This window comes from Dermacentor andersoni, chromosome 6, assembly GCF_023375885.2.
Source record: "Dermacentor andersoni chromosome 6, qqDerAnde1_hic_scaffold, whole genome shotgun sequence".
Taxonomy (NCBI): domain Eukaryota; kingdom Metazoa; phylum Arthropoda; class Arachnida; order Ixodida; family Ixodidae; genus Dermacentor; species Dermacentor andersoni.
This window is the reverse complement of record NC_092819.1, coordinates 5,418,291-5,435,149: the sequence shown is the minus strand read 5'-3', so window position 1 is coordinate 5,435,149 and position 16,859 is coordinate 5,418,291. Positions and strand designations below refer to the sequence as shown.

The 16,859-nt window shown below is 49.6% G+C and overlaps 1 protein-coding gene across 2 annotated transcripts in view; it reads left to right on the top strand.

Moving 5' to 3' along the window:
- The window catches only part of LOC126521648 (tRNA-uridine aminocarboxypropyltransferase 1), a 30,709-nt gene extending 21,388 nt beyond the window's left edge, over positions 1-9,321 (top strand). For both annotated transcript variants that reach the window (XM_050170368.3, XM_050170370.3), the window contains exon 6: positions 8,783-9,321. In XM_050170368.3, coding sequence (XP_050026325.1) covers positions 8,783-8,815 — 33 coding nt within the window. In that variant the 3' untranslated portion in view covers positions 8,816-9,321. The remainder of the gene's footprint in view (positions 1-8,782) is intronic.
- The last annotated feature ends 7,538 nt before the right edge of the window (positions 9,322-16,859 follow it).

The window sequence follows — 16,859 nt, the reverse complement described above, 5'->3', positions numbered from 1 at the left end:
TGTTATGGATTAGGATTATGCTAGCGTTCTTCCAAGATTCTGGTACGCTCGAGATCATGAGGCATTGTGTATATAGGGTGGCCAGTCTTTCTAGAACAATGTTCCCACCGTCCTTCAACAAATCTGCTGTTACCTGATCCTCCGCAGCTGCCTTCCCCCTTTGCATAGCTCCCAAGGTGTTCTTTACTTCTTCCGACGTTACTTGTGGGATTTCAAATTCCTCTAGACTATTCTCTCTTCCATTATCATCGTGGGTGCCACTGGTACTGTACAAATCTCTATAGAACTCCTCAACCACTTGAACGACCTCATCCATATTAGTAATGATATTGCTGGCTTTGTCTCTTAACACATACATCTGATTCTTGCCTATTCCTAGTTTCTTCTTCACTGCTTTTAGGCTTCCTCCATTCCTGAGAGCATGTTCACTTCTATCCATATTATAGTTCCTTATGTCAGCTGTCTTACGCTTGTTGATTAACTTAGAAAGTTCTGCCAGTTCTATTCTAGCTGTAGGGTTAGAGGCTTTCATACATTGGCGTTTCTTGATCAGATCTTTCGTCTCCTGCGATAGCTTACTGGTTTCCTGTTTAACGGCGTTACCACCGACTTCTATTGCGCACTCCTTAATGATGCCCACAAGATTGTCGTTCATTCCCGAAGCATACCCGAAGTGAAGAGAGACGAGCACGAGCAAACAGCGTACAATACACAGCGGTAGGGGGCGGTGTTCTTAAAGTCTATCGTGAAGCCCCATAGACCACAGGAACCTTACTAACGCGAGTAAGGCCTTCAGCACGGTTGTTCTTTGGGAGTATTTTTCAAGGAGCAAAGACCTCCAGATTTTCTCTTTCGCACCCACTCTTACTTGTGCCGGCGCAGAAATGTAGAGCACCTTGAGAAATGCCACGCCCCGCTGTACTTACTAGCAATTGAAAAAATTCAACCTTGAAACCATGGTTGAACGGGATTTCCTTATGTCACGCCGTGATGATTATTGGCTTTGCGTCTCGTCAACGTTAAGTTAGCTTAGGTTACGTTAGGTTAGCGTAAAATAAAGCCCCTTGATAATTTCAAAGTAGCGACATTCTCCTCCTCACGGCGCAACCTCCTCGATTCTCCTTGCCCGCCGGCTGCGCATGGTGCGCTTTTCCTCCTGTCCGCGGCGTGTTATTTTGTGCCAGCTGCGCGCCACAGTGGGGTTGAAAATTTCGAGAAATGCTAATAACAGCATTGATAATGCTGGAGGCAACGTTTATGAGGAGGTTGGTTTTTTCTTAAAGCCGTATGAACGGGGTATACCGATGTAAAGGAAGCTTTGAGGCGAGTTCTATACTCCAGACAATTTTTCTGCCACATGATCAGATGCTTTACTTCGTGCGTCTGATCTAGTATTGCTTGTGAAACATCCCTTTGTGTGTGGCTTATTAAGCGAAGGCCTTAGACCTCTGTTTCAAGGTCCCGTTGTGAGCTACAGAAAATATCAAGTGACCGAAGGAAGGCGGGAAGCGAACTAAAGCATGTGCAGCCGCGTTAAGAGATGATTAATGATTAGCAATGTAATGATTGATTAGTGATTGGATTAAGATGAATTCGGGCGTATTAAGGTGGATTAAGGTGGACTAAAGTCGATGAAGGTGCATTAGGGTGGATTAAGGTGCATAAAGGAGGACTAGGTTGGATTAAGGTTGACGAAGGTGGGTGAAGGTGAATTTAGGATGATTATAGCGAATTAGGGTGGATTAAAGTGAATGAGGAAGCATTAGGGTTGATTAAGGAGGATTACAGTGCATTAAGGAGGGTTAGAGTAGATTAAGGTCGATGAAGGTGGATTAGGGTGCATTAAGGAGTACTTTCGTAGATTATGGATTATGAAGAAAGGAGTATTAAGGTCGATGAATCTGGATTCGGTGGATTAATGTGCATTAGGAGGATTATGGTAGACTAATCGGTCTTAATACTCAATGAACCCTAATTCACCTTAGTCCACCCTAATCCACCTTAATGCTCCTTAATCCAGATTAATACTCCCAATCTACCTTAATACAACCTAATCAACCTACATCGCCCCTAATGCACCTTAGCCTACCCTATACGGTCCTAATCTTCCTTTATCAACCCTAATCCACCATAATCCGCCTTAATCCTCATTCATCCACCTTAATCCCTATTCTTGCACTTTAATCCAACTTAATCCTGCTTAATAGTCCCAATCTACCTTAATACACCCTAATCCACCTCTATCAAACATAATCCAGCTCCATGGTCCCTAATCCACCTTAATCTACCCTAGTTCATCCTAATCGGTCTTAATCCTCCTTTATCAACCCGAATTCACCTTAATCCACATTAATCGACCTTAATCTTCCTTTGTCCACCTTAATCCTCCATAGTCCTTGTTAATGCACCCTAATCGATCTTAATACCCTTTCATCAACCCTTCACCCTAATCCACCATAATCCGCCTTAATCCTCCTCCACCCACCTTAATATTTGTTCTTGCATCTTAATCCTTAATACACTCTAATCCACCCTAATATTGTTTAATACACTCTTATCAACCTTAATCCTCCCTAATCCGCCATATGTCAATCACTAATGATTCATTAATTAACTTGGGTAATCATTCTCTTATACAGGGGTGGACATGCTTTGGGTCACCTCTGGCCTTCCTTGGGTGAAGTGATACTTCCAGTTCACAACGCGACCTTGAAACATAGAGATATAAAGGCTTTCGCCTTAAAACTTTAAAAAAACTCAATGTTGACTAAGCTAACGCTCATCACCTGCAATACCACGGGCATAATTGCCACAATTTTTTTCAGGGCGCGAAGCAGGATCTATAATGCTGCACTTCCGACTGAATAACAACAGTTAGCGACTTGCAAGGTGATGGAGCCGCCCCAGAATATTAAGCATACTGAGGACAACCGCAACAAAAACGATGGTGAGCAGGCCGGAAGAATGAAAAAAAAAATGCAACATTATGGGATGCTTTGCTACGAGTTATAAGAAAGACGCCTCAGCTCGTAAACAACGCTGTTCTTTGTCGGAACAAAGTTCTTTCGGCCAATGTCATGCAGCCACTGCTTTCTGCGCAAGCCGTCACGCTTTCCTTGTGGTATCATTAAAATTCCATAACCATCTTCAGGCTTCTTGCTGCAGTTACATGCGCAACAGCCCGGCATAGCGCTAGCACATAGACCAGGAAACACAGCGTACAACGTTCGCTACGCCGAGCTAAAGCGCCGAGCCAGCCGTGCTCAGGAGGAAAATGGCGCGAACGAAAAAGATTAACGCAAGCAAAGCTCAAGATCCGCGCGTTTCCAAGGGCAACGACAGGGAGACCAATCGTCGTGCAGAAAAACGGGGGCAAAACTGGTTGCCGCGGGGGGAACGCGCAAGGGGCGAGGAGGAGGCGAGGAGGTCGCGCGGCAGAGGTCAAAGAGTGTCGCTACTTTCAAATTATCAAGGGACTTTAGCTAAAAGGCGTTAGGGTGCCGAGGCACATTCTCACAGTGGTTACACCGCGTGGATTATTGTCCTTGCGTCTAGGTCACATTATGTTACATTAGGTTAGGTTAATGTTAGCTTAGGTTGGCTTATGTCAACGTTACGCTAGGTCAGCGTAAAAGCCGTTAGGGTGCCGTGGCATATTCTCACAACGGTTAGGTTGTGAGCATTATTGTCTTTCTTTTTCAGCCTCATCAGGTTAGGTTAGCCTAAAACGTGTTAGGGGGACGCGGCGTATTCTCGTCGCTGGCGTCCTTTCAGGCACTTCGCATTGAACCGCGGTTGCTAAGGCCTTCTAGATTTTGAGTACATGCGGACCGGCCTCTTCCACGGTCTCTACTGATCCATTGGAAACATCTGCGATGTTATCACCTGTTTCACCTCTGCGGCAGCCGGCATCCAAGCGTTAATAAACTCTAGCGCACTCCGCAATGCCGGCATGCCTAGGGACAAACGTCTAAAACGCGCTATCTTCTCTTCCATAGTGCCTAGGCAGAGTCATATATTGAAGGAGAAAAAGCCCCCACATTTTCTCTCGCACCCGCTCTTACTCGCGTATGCGCGCAAATGTCCGGCGCCTTCGGAAGTGCCACGCCCCGCTGTACTTACTAGCAATTGGAAAGCCGCAACCAGGAAGTGATTCACCAAACGCGAGAACGAGAAGTCGCGGCAGCAAAATTCGCATGTAACCAACTCGTTGCATGCGGGCCTGTGAGCATCTGTTGCGGTGGTAAAGCCAGAACACCTATATAAACTTAGAGAAGGAAAACTGCACCTTCCACAGTGCAACGGAAATAAGAGTAGTGGTGGCGTTGTGAACGTTGTATGCGACCTAGAAATGGTGCTGGCAAAATCAAAACTAATATCATCATCATTATGTAGTGAGCAATATATGCGCTACGGTAGCGGCTGGTTGGGCTCATCGCGCTGCTCGCTGGTTTTGGACGTTTTGCTACCGCTTTTGGGGCGTTGTTCGTGTGTACGATACTTTAAAATGACTACCGATACCTTTATTATATCGCCAGGTGACCTGGAGGTCTCAACTGGCAAGAAACATGTCAGGCAAGTAAGCTTACATTGTTTATTGTCAATCGTGAATGAAGCAGTACATGCCCACAATTTTCGTACAGGACATATGGAGCTAATGCTGTCAGTCACTGAGCTTACAACATACAGAAATACAGATATCCAACAAACACTGACACCGAGGACAACATAGGGGAAATTACCTGTGTTTGATAAGTGAAGTAAGCGATAAATTAATTAACCTAAAAGCCTTCTGCAAGTAAATATTACTTGGTGCCAGCAAGAATGACGAAACGACAACTAGCAACGATTGCTAACTAGCACCATCAGCTACTTCCACAGTGCACGCTGTTTTCCACGTCAGCCCGGCAGTGCAGGTGATCTTAGCTCGGACAGATAACTACGCCGACATCACGAGCATGCGCTGAGCGTTTCTAAAGCTGCAAGTGTGCACGGTGTGAAGTTGCGAAATGACGGCGTTCTAGCGACGGACGCACAGAGACGATAGAAAAAAAAAGAGAACACTTCGCGTTTCACTCAACCAGGTGGCGCGAGCTCAGAGATTGTTTGTTTCGCTAGCTCAAACATACATTTGCGTCTTCATCGAGATTATTCGTACGAGTCAGTAATGACAAAAACAGAGAGGTAAACTGCATATGCCAATACATACCTGTCGCTAAGTGCAGCCCTAATACAGACTTCACGGCGCTGTCGATCGCGTTTTACCGACGGAAATCTGAAGATCCGCATTGCCCTGCTGGGATGGTCACGGGAGGTGCACCCGTACACGAGACACGCCATTGGCATCGCACCAAATTTCGATGGCAATAATGTTCGAAAGGCGTTCCGTGCGCGCGGCAGCGAGAATGGCAAGACTAACAAGTGAGTAAAATAACTTTATTTGAGTTCCGGCGAGGACGCGAACTCGTCGCGCACCCGGCTAGCCCTACTCGGGACTGGCAAGTCTCGAGTAGGGACTGACCGGGCTGGTGGGCTAGCCCACCAGCCCGGTCACGGGCACGCCGGACAGCCAGGATTTGCTTGGCTGCAGCGGGGCCACGCAAACACGAGTCCCACTCTTCCTTGCTGAACTTGGAGTATCTCGACCCGCACTGCCGGAGCATGTGTGCTAAGAGTGGAGGTCTGCCCGCTGGACGGGCAGGCGTCGTCGCGTTATACGTCGGGGTAAACCGTGTAGAACGGCAAGACACGGATATGTGCCGGTCTGTAAGAGTCTAAGAGAAACGCCTGGCGCCCTATTCCACTGACCAGTGCAGCGCCTGCCACGGCCGTACTTCACTCACTCGGAGGAGAGAGTCGAGTCCGGCCGTGCGCCCACAGGTGCGCCTGCCAAATTGCTTCGGCCCTTAGCCGCAAGGGCGCTGCGCATGCGCAGTTCGGCGTCGCAAAAGGCGGAATACGCCCCCGGGCCGCTGTATCTTGAAACGCATCTGCGACGGGGCATAGTCTGCCGCGCGGTGTTTTCGCTGCTTAGTTCGCGTTGATGCGAGGCGCAGCACGAAGGTTAATTCGCGCGCTGCTGCTGCTGCGCTTCCTCACTGCAGCGTTTCGACAGCGAGTTTCCGCGGTCATCGAGCGGGATGTGTTCATGTTTGCTTGTGCGCACGTGACACCATGCTTCTAATTTTTATTACCTTTTATTTTTACTATGGTGTTAGGCTGCTGAGCACGAGGTCGCGGGATCGAATCCCGGCCACGGCGGCCGCATTTCGATGGGGGCGAAATGCGAAAACACCCGTGTACTTAGATTTAGGTGCACGTTAAAGAACCCCAAGTGGTCGAAATTTCCGGAGTCCCCCACTACGGCGTGCCTCATAATCAGAAAGTGGTTTTGGCACGTAAAACCCCATAATAAATTTTTAAATACTGCAGCCTATCTTGGGCTATAGCAGGAGTGGCGATAACATCATATGTCAATTGCAGACAAAAAGTTCGTCAAGGGCAATGAACAAATATTTCCAGGCAATGCATTCCAACGTTCAATTGTTTAGGGAAAAAAACTATGTTTATACGTGTCCGTTCTAGATGGCAGTGGCAAAATATTAGGTTGTGAGAGCTACGGGTGCGGGGAGGTTCAGCAAAACTAAAGTATTTATTTATACGGGCAGGGAACTCCCTGTCATAGCGACGGTGGATAAAACGAACAGCTTTCTTTTGTGCGGACTTAGTCTCGTTAATATTGTTTTATGAAAAGGGTTCCAAACTATAGATGCATATTCAAGGATTGGGCGGATTAGTGTTTTATATGTTAGCAGTTTAGTTTCTTTAGGTGTCACACGAAGGGTGCGTTGGGGATAGCCAAATTTTTTAAGTGATTAAGTACATATTACTTCAAGATGCTTGCTTCAAGAAAAGCTGTTAGAGAATAAGGATCCGAGGTACCTATCTTCGGGTAATTTTAGTAGGAAGCGGTTACTGAAAGCGTACGAGAAAACAGAAGGAATTAGACGCCTAGTGAATGTCATTGCAACTGTTTTGGAGAACTTTATGCTCATCTGCCAGGTGTTACCTAATGAGCAGAAGTGTGAGAATGCGTCGTTAAGGATAGTATGATCTCGAGGTTAGTTAATATTCTGCTAGAGGACGCAATCATCAGCATAGAGACGTATGTTAGTCAATTATATTTTATGGAAAATCATTAATGTAAAGTAGAAAGAGTATGCCTATGCTTACAATTTTGTACGGCAGATAAAACTACTGTCCTTGCTACGTCCACTAATTTGCTACCGCAATCGATGCTTCGCCTTTCGGGCAAAACTGCAGTCTTCTTTTAAAAAAGATATCGTCATCATCGTTAGACCTTCAAAATTCGCCAATATATGTTGTACACGATGCCTGGAACACATGCGCAAAACCGCAAGTATGGGAAAAACAATAAGGAAACAAATAAATGGTTTTCTGGTTTCGTGCCACAAATTCCAACTAGGCTGTTCCTGACCGCGGTGCAGGCCGCGGCCACTCGTCTGCACCCACCTCCTCGATGTGGCGGCCTCTATGGAATTTCCCTCGCTGTCGTGTCTCTGATAATAGTGCGGCTCGTATCGGCGGGAACCGCAATCCGCGGGCAATCTTTCTTTGTCATTTTCCCGCATAGTAAAGTTGCCTTTTGGATAATTTTGAACACTTTTAATTGATTTAAGCCTGCTTCTGCATTCTCATACGCGCGACTTCTTCATGGGCGTTTACCTTGACCACGAAAGAAAGAAATAAAATTAAAAAATCCGACAGAACCGATCTCACGATGATTGCTAGCACGAGAGGCACTCGTTTTATGGCTTGGAGACCGTTGCTGGCAGCCGAGGAGCGCCTTGTCTGCGAAATGGTTTGTCCGGACCGTAATTGGTGCTGAATCTTCCAAAGACGGGATCGCTGCACACTGACTTGATTCTGCTTACTTGTTTAACGTGCCTTACATGCGCGTCGTCGCATTTCATCCCCGAATATCGATGAGGCCGCCAGGAATCGAAAGCGCGACCTCGTGCTTGGCTGCTGGCCACCGTACATCCACTAAATCAACGCGGCGAGTCGAGAGAGAAAAAAAATAGGTGGGCAGAGTGGGGGGTGTACGAAGGCAGCCACCCTCAGAGTTTCTCAAGTTGCCCCGAAGCGCTCCGTGCCCGAAGCTAACAGCGTGGGGTTGTGTCCACTTTTGTCACTTCAAGCATGAGGGCTTGTATAAGAATAAAAAGAGACACCGAGAGGGCAGACAACGAACTAGGAGAAAATGAGTGAACCGTGAGGTGAAATAACGACGTCCGTAAAAAGAGGGCCGTGCACAAACAATCTCCCGGCACGCGCCGTATAGAAACAGAGCTGACGCTGCCATGCGACGCCCGTGTGCCGCAGTTCCCTCGCTATGGGAGAGGGGGAAAGACAACAGCCGCCTTTATGGGGCCAAGTGTCGCGGGAGATGATTGGTTGCGTCGAGGAGCTGTCAGGCCGGAAAAGAATTTCGGAACGGCTTCGCGATTTTTCATTTATTTCTGCTCGAGGGCACGAACGCGAGGGAAATCCGAAGGGAGAACATAAAATGAAAGCTGCTATTGCAGGCTCAAAGCATTCTCAGAACAGCGCAGTGACGACAACACACACGCTCTGAAAAGGTGAGTACATTCGACTGCTACGTTGGAGCCCTGTCGCGATGGGGGGGGGGGGGGGGGAAGCAATCTGATGGCGGCGACAGTCGCAGACGTTGTTCACGCGCGCCTTGTTTTCCCCGCAGGACTTGGGAGTGAGCAGCCGGGAACAGCGGTGACGATCGCTGTTTGTCCACGTCTGCTGGACTGTGCGCCCAGTGTTGGCAGCGCCCACGGGGAGGGGCGAAGCTGGACGGCTGCGGGTTTTGTAAACTACCGAATCCACGTCAACGTACATAGTGAGTGTGGAATCGCGCAGGCCACAAAAACGAAAACTGCGGCGTCAGCCTTCGCTGACGAGCTCTGTTCGTGCATACGTAACAAGCTTACCAAGCAGCTGCCGCCTGCATTTCGCTTTGATTCGGTCGTGCGCCGTGCTCGTGCTACATTATTATCTCTGAAACTGTCGCACGATGTGGAAAGTAGCTCACAACTGGCAGCCGTTGGGTTTCTGTAGCCGAGGGACGAGCGCACTGTTCTTGCCGAGATTTCTCTACGGGCGTCGACTCCGCTATTTCAGTCGGTGCCTTGCAGTGAAGGGGGCATGCAAACTGTACCTTGAATGTAGAAAGAATAAAGAGTGTGCTATCCTTCAATAAAACATCGTGATTTTCCAAACAAGACACAGGTTTGTTTTCTGTCTCTTTGCATCATCATTGGCCTGTTTTTTGTGTCCACTGCAGGACGAAGGTCTCTCCCAGCGATCACTACTTGCCCCCTTCTTTCGCCACGTGACTTCAACCTTGCGACTGCAAATTTCCCAATTTCATCATCTCTAATTTTCGGCCGACCTCGACTACGCTTCCCTTCCCTTGGCATCCATTCTGTAGCTATAATGGTCCACACGTTATCTGCCCTACGCGTTACATGGCCTGTCGTGCTAAATTATTTTACAGCGAAGCTGCTAAGGGCTAGTTTCCCCAATATTGTGTCCTTATGTTAACACAAAACCATGATCATCATCACGATTGCCTCCAGCGTCGCCGTCTTCTTCCACAGCTGGCTCGTTGGCGCCCATCGGCGCGACCGCGCTCCCGCGTTCGTCGAAGGCATTAATTAATTAAATAATTAAGAAACATAAAGACGTAATCAATTTTACAGCAAAGCTGTTAAGGTGTAGTTCGCCGAGGATCGTGTCCGTGTGTAGGCACAAAACCCCATACGTGGGTCGATACCGCTGATAGTGCAATACCGGGACGACCCGCGGCGGAGGTGACACGGGCGTTAAGCACCCGCAATACGTGGGTCGATCCCGCTGATAGTGCAATACCGGGCCGACCCGCGGCGGAGGTGACACGGGCGTTAAGCACCCGCAATACGTGGGTCGATCCCGCTGATAGTGCAATACCGGGCCGGCCCGCGGCGAAGGTGACACGGGCGTTAAGCACTCGCAATACGTGGGTCGATCCCGCTGATAGTGCAATACCGGGCCGACCCGCGGCGGAGGTCACACGGGCTTTAAGCACTCGCAATACGTGGGTCGACCCCGCTGATAGTGCAATACCGGGCCGACCCGCGGCGGAGGTAACACAGGCGTTAAGCACTCGCAATACGTGGGTCGATCCTGCTGATAGTGCAATACCGGGCCGACCCGCGGCGGAGGTGACACGGGCGTTAAGCACCCGCAATACGTGGGTCGATCCCGCTGATAGTGCAATACCGGGCCGGCCCGCGGCGAAGGTGACACGGGCGTTAAGCACTCGCAATACGTGGGTCGATCCCGCTGATAGTGCAATACCGGGCCGACCCGCGGCGGAGGTCACACGGGCTTTAAGCACTCGCAATACGTGGGTCGACCCCGCTGATAGTGCAATACCGGGCCGACCCGCGGCGGAGGTAACACAGGCGTTAAGCACTCGCAATACGTGGGTAGATCCTGCTGATAGTGCAATACCGGGCCGACCCGCGGCGAAGGTGACACGGGCGTTAAGCACTCGCAATACGTGGGTCGATCCCGCTGATAGTGCAATACCGGGACGACCCGCGGCGGAGGTCACACGGGCTTTAAGCACTCGCAATACGTGGGTCGACCCCGCTGATAGTGCAATACCGGGCCGACCCGCGGCGGAGGTGACATGGGCGTTAAGCACCCGCAATACGTGGGTCGATCCCGCTGATAGTGCAATACCGGGCCGGCCCGCGGCGAAGGTGACACGGGCGTTAAGCACTCGCAATACGTGGGTCGATCCCGCTGATAGTGCAATACCGGGCCGACCCGCGGCGGAGGTCACACGGGCTTTAAGCACTCGCAATACGTGGGTCGACCCCGCTGATAGTGCAATACCGGGCCGGCCCGCGGCGAAGGTGACACGGGCGTTAAGCACTCGCAATACGTGGGTCGATCCCGCTGATAGTGCAATACCGGGCCGACCCGCGGCGGAGGTAACACAGGCGTTAAGCACTCGCAATACGTGGGTCGATCCCGCTGATAGTGCAATACCGGGCTGACCCGCGGCGGAGATGACACAGGCGTTAAGCACTCGCAATACGTGGGTCGATCCCGCTGATAGTGCAATACCGGGCCGACCCGCGGCGGAGGTCACACGGGCTTTAAGCACTCGCAATACGTGGGTCGACCCCGCTGATAGTGCAATACCGGGCCGACACGCGGCGGAGGTAACACAGGCGTTAAGCACTCGCAATACGTGGGTCGATCCCGCTGATAGTGCAATACCGGGCTGACCCGCGGCGGAGATGACACAGGCGTTAAGCACTCCCAATACGTGGGTCGATCCCGAAGATACCGGGCCGACCCACGGCGGAGGTGCAGTTCGCCATTAAGGGGCCCAATAAACAGCTTCGCTGGTCATCCTTCTTCACAGAGTGGATAGGCACTGAGGTTTTTATCTTAATGTCAAATAGAATATCGGCTGTCGCTGCTTGCTTTCTGATCCACACCGCTCTCTTCCTGTCTCTTAACGTCACACCTTCCATTTTTCGTTCCATTGCGCTTTGCGCGGTCCTTACTTGTTCTTGAGCTTCTTTATTAGCCTCCAAGTTTCGGCCCCATATGTTAGCACCGGTAGAATGCAATGATTGTACACATTTCTTTTCAACAACAGTCGTAAGCTCCCAGTCAGGGTTTGGTAATGCCTGCCGTATGCAATCAGACCCTTTTTTATTCCGTAAATTTACTTCTCATGATCAAGGTCCCCTGTGAGTAATTGTCCAAGATAAATATACACCTGCACGTACTCTAGAGGCTGACTGCCCATCCTGAATTCTTCCGTTGCCAGGCTGTTGAGCATTACCTTTGTCTTCTGCATATTAATCGTACACTTTCTCGGTTACGGTACTCAATCATTTGTTGCGATTCATCCGCACTATTTCTGAAGGAGGCAATCTCATCTGCAAAGCAAAGGTTAAAATATTCGCCGTCAATCCTCACTCCTAAGCCTTCCTAGTATAATAGCTCGAATACCTCTAAGCATGCAGTGAATAGCGTTGGGGATATTGTGTCTCCTTGCTGAACCCCTTTCTTGACAGGTAATTTTCTACTTGTGGAGAAGCAAGGTAGCTGTGGAATGTTTGTAGATATTAATGTATACCTCCTGTACACCTTGATTACACAATGGCTCCATGAATGCTGATACCTCTACTGAATCAAATGCCTTTTCATAATCTGAAAGCCATATAAAAAGGTTGATTGTACTGCGCAGATATATATATATATATATATATATATATATATATATATATATATATATATATATATATATATATATATAAACGAGAAGGGAGGGTGTTATCCGAGGGGCCGGATTTTTATTAATCATATCATAAGAAGTCAACAAACATTGACACCAAGGACAACATAGGGAATACATAGAAATATATATATATATATATATATATATATATATATATAAAGTGGGCTGGCAATGTTAACGGTGAATGCGATGCGCACGCCAGGTTTCATGCAAGCATGGCGGCGCGTCGTGTCACTCGTAGAAAACAGGCCCATTTTGCACGTTTCCGGCGAACGACAGGGTGCGTTTCTCCGGTCGCATTTTCGTGACCGAGACGCTAGCTCGTCGCTCTGCTAGCGCAGCGTGTTCGTCTGTGCAGGGAAGCATGAGAACCGTCACCGTGCGGCTACGAGAAAAAATAGTTGGCGGTACGCCTGTTTATTTATTATTTACTTTTAGAAACTATTTTGAAAAATAAAGAAAGAGTATGTTGCAGAAAGGCATCAAAGCGATATGACGTCAGAAATAAGCAACATGACCCAGCAGTTGAGATGTATCCGGAAAAAAATAAAGAAGGCGATTAGGCCAGACCAGTGAACTCTTAAAGAGTGACAGAAATATGGCACAAGTAGAGCGAAATGACAAACTTAAAATGACAGACAGCTGAGCTAGTTGGTAAGGATTCATTATGCAAAAAAGAAGTGAGGCGTGCAGACAGGACACAAGAGCAGAGAAGTGGACAACACGAACGCCGTCAACTGAAGGGAGCACTGAGGTGAAAAAATAAAGAAGACACAAAACTCATCTGCGCAAGCTCAGGAATGGTAACACCACGTGTCAGTCGGGTACACGTGCCGGTCTACGTGAGAGATAACTGTTAAGGCACTTAATCGTTCGTGTTGTCCACTTCTCTTCTACTCTTGTGTCTTGTCTGCACGCCTCACTTCTTTTTTGCTTAACGAAATGACAAGATGACAAAATAAAATGAGGTAACGAAACAATTAAAAAATATACAGCAGTCACAATGACCAAGGTACCCACTGGAAGGTAATTAGGTGACCGTTCCTCTGTGCAGCATGAAATACGTGTACAACTTCAAATGCTACCGCATATTTGCTTTCTTTAGCGTCGACACCTGACCGGCCCTTTCTTTTTTTGAACAAGAGACCAGGTGGGCCTTGCCTCAACATGTCTATATCTACGGCGGTGCACCCTTTACAGGGGTACAGTGAATCAAGTGAAATTCTGGAGTTTACGGGCCAAAACCACGTTCTGATTATGTGGAACGCCGTAGTGGGGGCCTCCAGATTAATTTTGATCACCTTGGATTCTTTAACGTGCACCCAATGCGCGGTACACGGGCGTTTTTGCATTTCGCCCCATCGAAATGCGACCACAGCGGCCGGGATTTGATCCCGCCACCTCGATATACCTCACTTGAATAGACAACGAATTGTTTGCATCTTTATCTTAGCCAGTAGTTGATAATTTTTGTTTCTCATGTTGTGTTTAACCGGCTACACTGCAGAGGACAGCTAGGAGGAGATGCCCAAATTTTCAAATATTTTGCGGTTGCCGCGTCCGTGTTTTTTGATGAAGACAACTCTTTAGTGTGGACCAAGCACCTCAACGTTCGTGTTCCCGCGCCGTCAGCGTCACATCGGCGTCGGTTTCGGCGTAATGCCAAGAATCTAGGCAACCTCAGCCCATCATCACCGGCCCTGCCGGTTCTCCCAGGGCTCCTGCAAGGATGGCATCGAGTGCTTTGCCCCCACCTCCCCCTCCCTGAGGGGGCGCTGTTTTACATTCGAAGGGGGGGAAAAGCCGCAGTTTCGCCCGAAAGGCGAAGCATCGATTGCGATAGCGAATTATTAGACAGCTATTCGAATTAAGGATAGTAGCTTTATCGGCCGTATGAACGTGTGAACATTCGCTACTAACTAAACTAACAAGCATGGTGCCACGCACGGACAGACGAAAATGAACACATATCACTTGAGAGCAGCGGATACTCGCTGTCAAGACGCACGCGTGATGAAGAGCGACAGCAGCTGCGCGCAAATTGACTTTCGCGCTAACTCGCTTCAACGCGAACGAAGTGGCGGGAACACAGCGCACACGAAGCTATCAGCCCTCAGCGCGCCTAGGCTCTGTATCCGTCGCCACGCTCAGCCATCCCTTAAGCTGCCGCCACCAGAGTAAAACCTCCCACATCCCCGGTGCCTTGCGCGTGATAAAGACAGCGCGCTTCCTTCCTTCCTTGCGCACGCGAGATCGAGCCACCATCCTCGACTCACCCTCGCACGCTTTCGCTCGCACCCACAGCATATGGCGCGCGGCTACGATGTTATCGCACTTGGACTTTATACGGAACATCACAGCGAAAATACGCCAGGAGTGTCCATATAATTGCTATCGCGATAAACGGCCATGGAGATTTAAAAGAACGGCAAGAAAAATCGCGAGAGGAAAATCTGTGTAATAACACGAAGAGCATTTGCTTGATATTTAAGGCCTGAGATGGTTGCCTGAGCACGAAAACATACCGTAACAAATGTGCGTTACATGGTGGAGCACATGTGTGTGCTGCAACAAAAGCCCGGAAACGATTCGGCACAGCAAAATGGCGCGCGAGGATATTCACCCAGCGGCACCCGTAGGAAGCGTCCACCTTCCAGAAGTGCTGGATTCGAAGAGGATGGAAGGACTAAATGGTGAGCAGTTGAGACGTTCAGAGCAATGGCGGAAAAAAGCACGAAATGAATTGATAGAACCGGAGTCGTTGCAAGCACACGTAGGTACAGTATAGAGATACATACCTGTAGGCTGTAAGGACGAAATTATCCATCAGATAGGCACAATGCTATGCAGCGATAGGTGTAGTAAAATCTGATTAGATAAGGTAGGCTGGGTGTCTATTTGTCGCAACCCCGTTTCAAAGGGGATGCCCAATAAACATCACCGTGGCGCAAGAACTATTTTATACAGCGTCAATGTACTTCGTGTACGAGTTCCTCTTATAGGCATAAGTCTGCGAATATTTTTAGGGCGCAGCTCTTTGGCGCCCGTTCTCACGTTTCGCGTCGCCCTCGCCGTAACTAAGGTCGTCATCCGCGCGTTCCTGCTGCCATCTCGCGTGCGGCGCCAGCCGCTCTCCCCTTGTCCTCCAAAGCCGGATCACGTGTGCTAGCCTATCCTCTCGCCCCCTTCGTCGGCGCAGCGCCGTTGCGGCGATTCTCGCCACTACCGTCCACTGCGTCCTCAACGTCCCTTCCGCTGTCGTGGCACTCCGCGGTGCCGGCGGCGGGCGTTCCTTGCCGGCTCGCGCGTGATCCATGGCTCTCCGCATCGCGTGGCTGTACGGCTCTCAGCCGTGTCTCTCGCTTCCCCGTTTGCGGGGTGTGTTCCTCAGGGGCATTTGTCGCCTCTGGCTGTCCTCCTGCCTCCACTCTTGCCCTATACTTCCCTTTACCTAGCGCAGTGCCGTTGCGGTTACTCGAAAGACAGTTAGGGCGTTTCGTCCCCTTCTACTTCCAGCCCCAACCTTGTGCGGCCACATTTAGGCCTGTCTGTGAGAGAATGAATGTGTGACCTCTACTAAATATTTTCTCCACCCGTTTCCTCATCCCACCTCAGAAGAAACATTACATGATTGCTAATCGCCCCCCCCCCTCTCCGCGACGGTGACCCACTATAAGATGGCGTGATGGCGCATCGCCGGCTCGATAGCGGCGGATCGCGGTGTGTGCTGCCCATACCGAAATGCAGAAGCGCCTCCGTCCGGCACTGCGTGTTCTGTATGCGGTTGCCTGTTGTTGAAGTAAGGTAGCAGCTGCGCTCAACGATCGCATTACCAAGAACAGTAATCGCCGACCAATTTTTTCTTGTTCATAACAAATTCCTCTGCATATGCTCCAAGCGGCGTTTATTACAGTGGAGCTGTTAGAACCACGTTGGGTTTCTCTTGACGTCCGCACCTTCGCCGAACTGTGGGGAGAGATCTAATAGTGAAAAAAAATTGGAGGACGCTTAAGCTTCGCCTTCAAGAGTGGAACGCGAAAGCGTTCCCGTCGACCCGCGAAGGGGTGTAAGACAATGGGCTACGGTGCAGCGACTACGTGCCCCGCATCGGACGCGGTGAGCGTCGAGCAACGCAGCGTTCGGCGCGACAACGAAATGTGCGCCTGAGCAAGCGACGCACGCCTGAGCCTTAGAAACAGCTCGTTTCTAAGGCAACACAGCGTTCACTAGAGGCGCTTTTGTACCGCTTTGAAGCATCGAACTCGTGGCTCAGTGGTAACGTCTCCGTCTCACACTCCGGAGACCCTGGTTCGATTCCCACCCAGCCCATCTTGCAAGCTGTTTTTTATTCATGAAGTGCCTGCTGGGATTTATCGCTCACGGCCAACGCCGCCGACGACACTGGCTTTTCTGCGACACGAGCTCCTTAACGCTGTCGCGTTAATAGAGTATA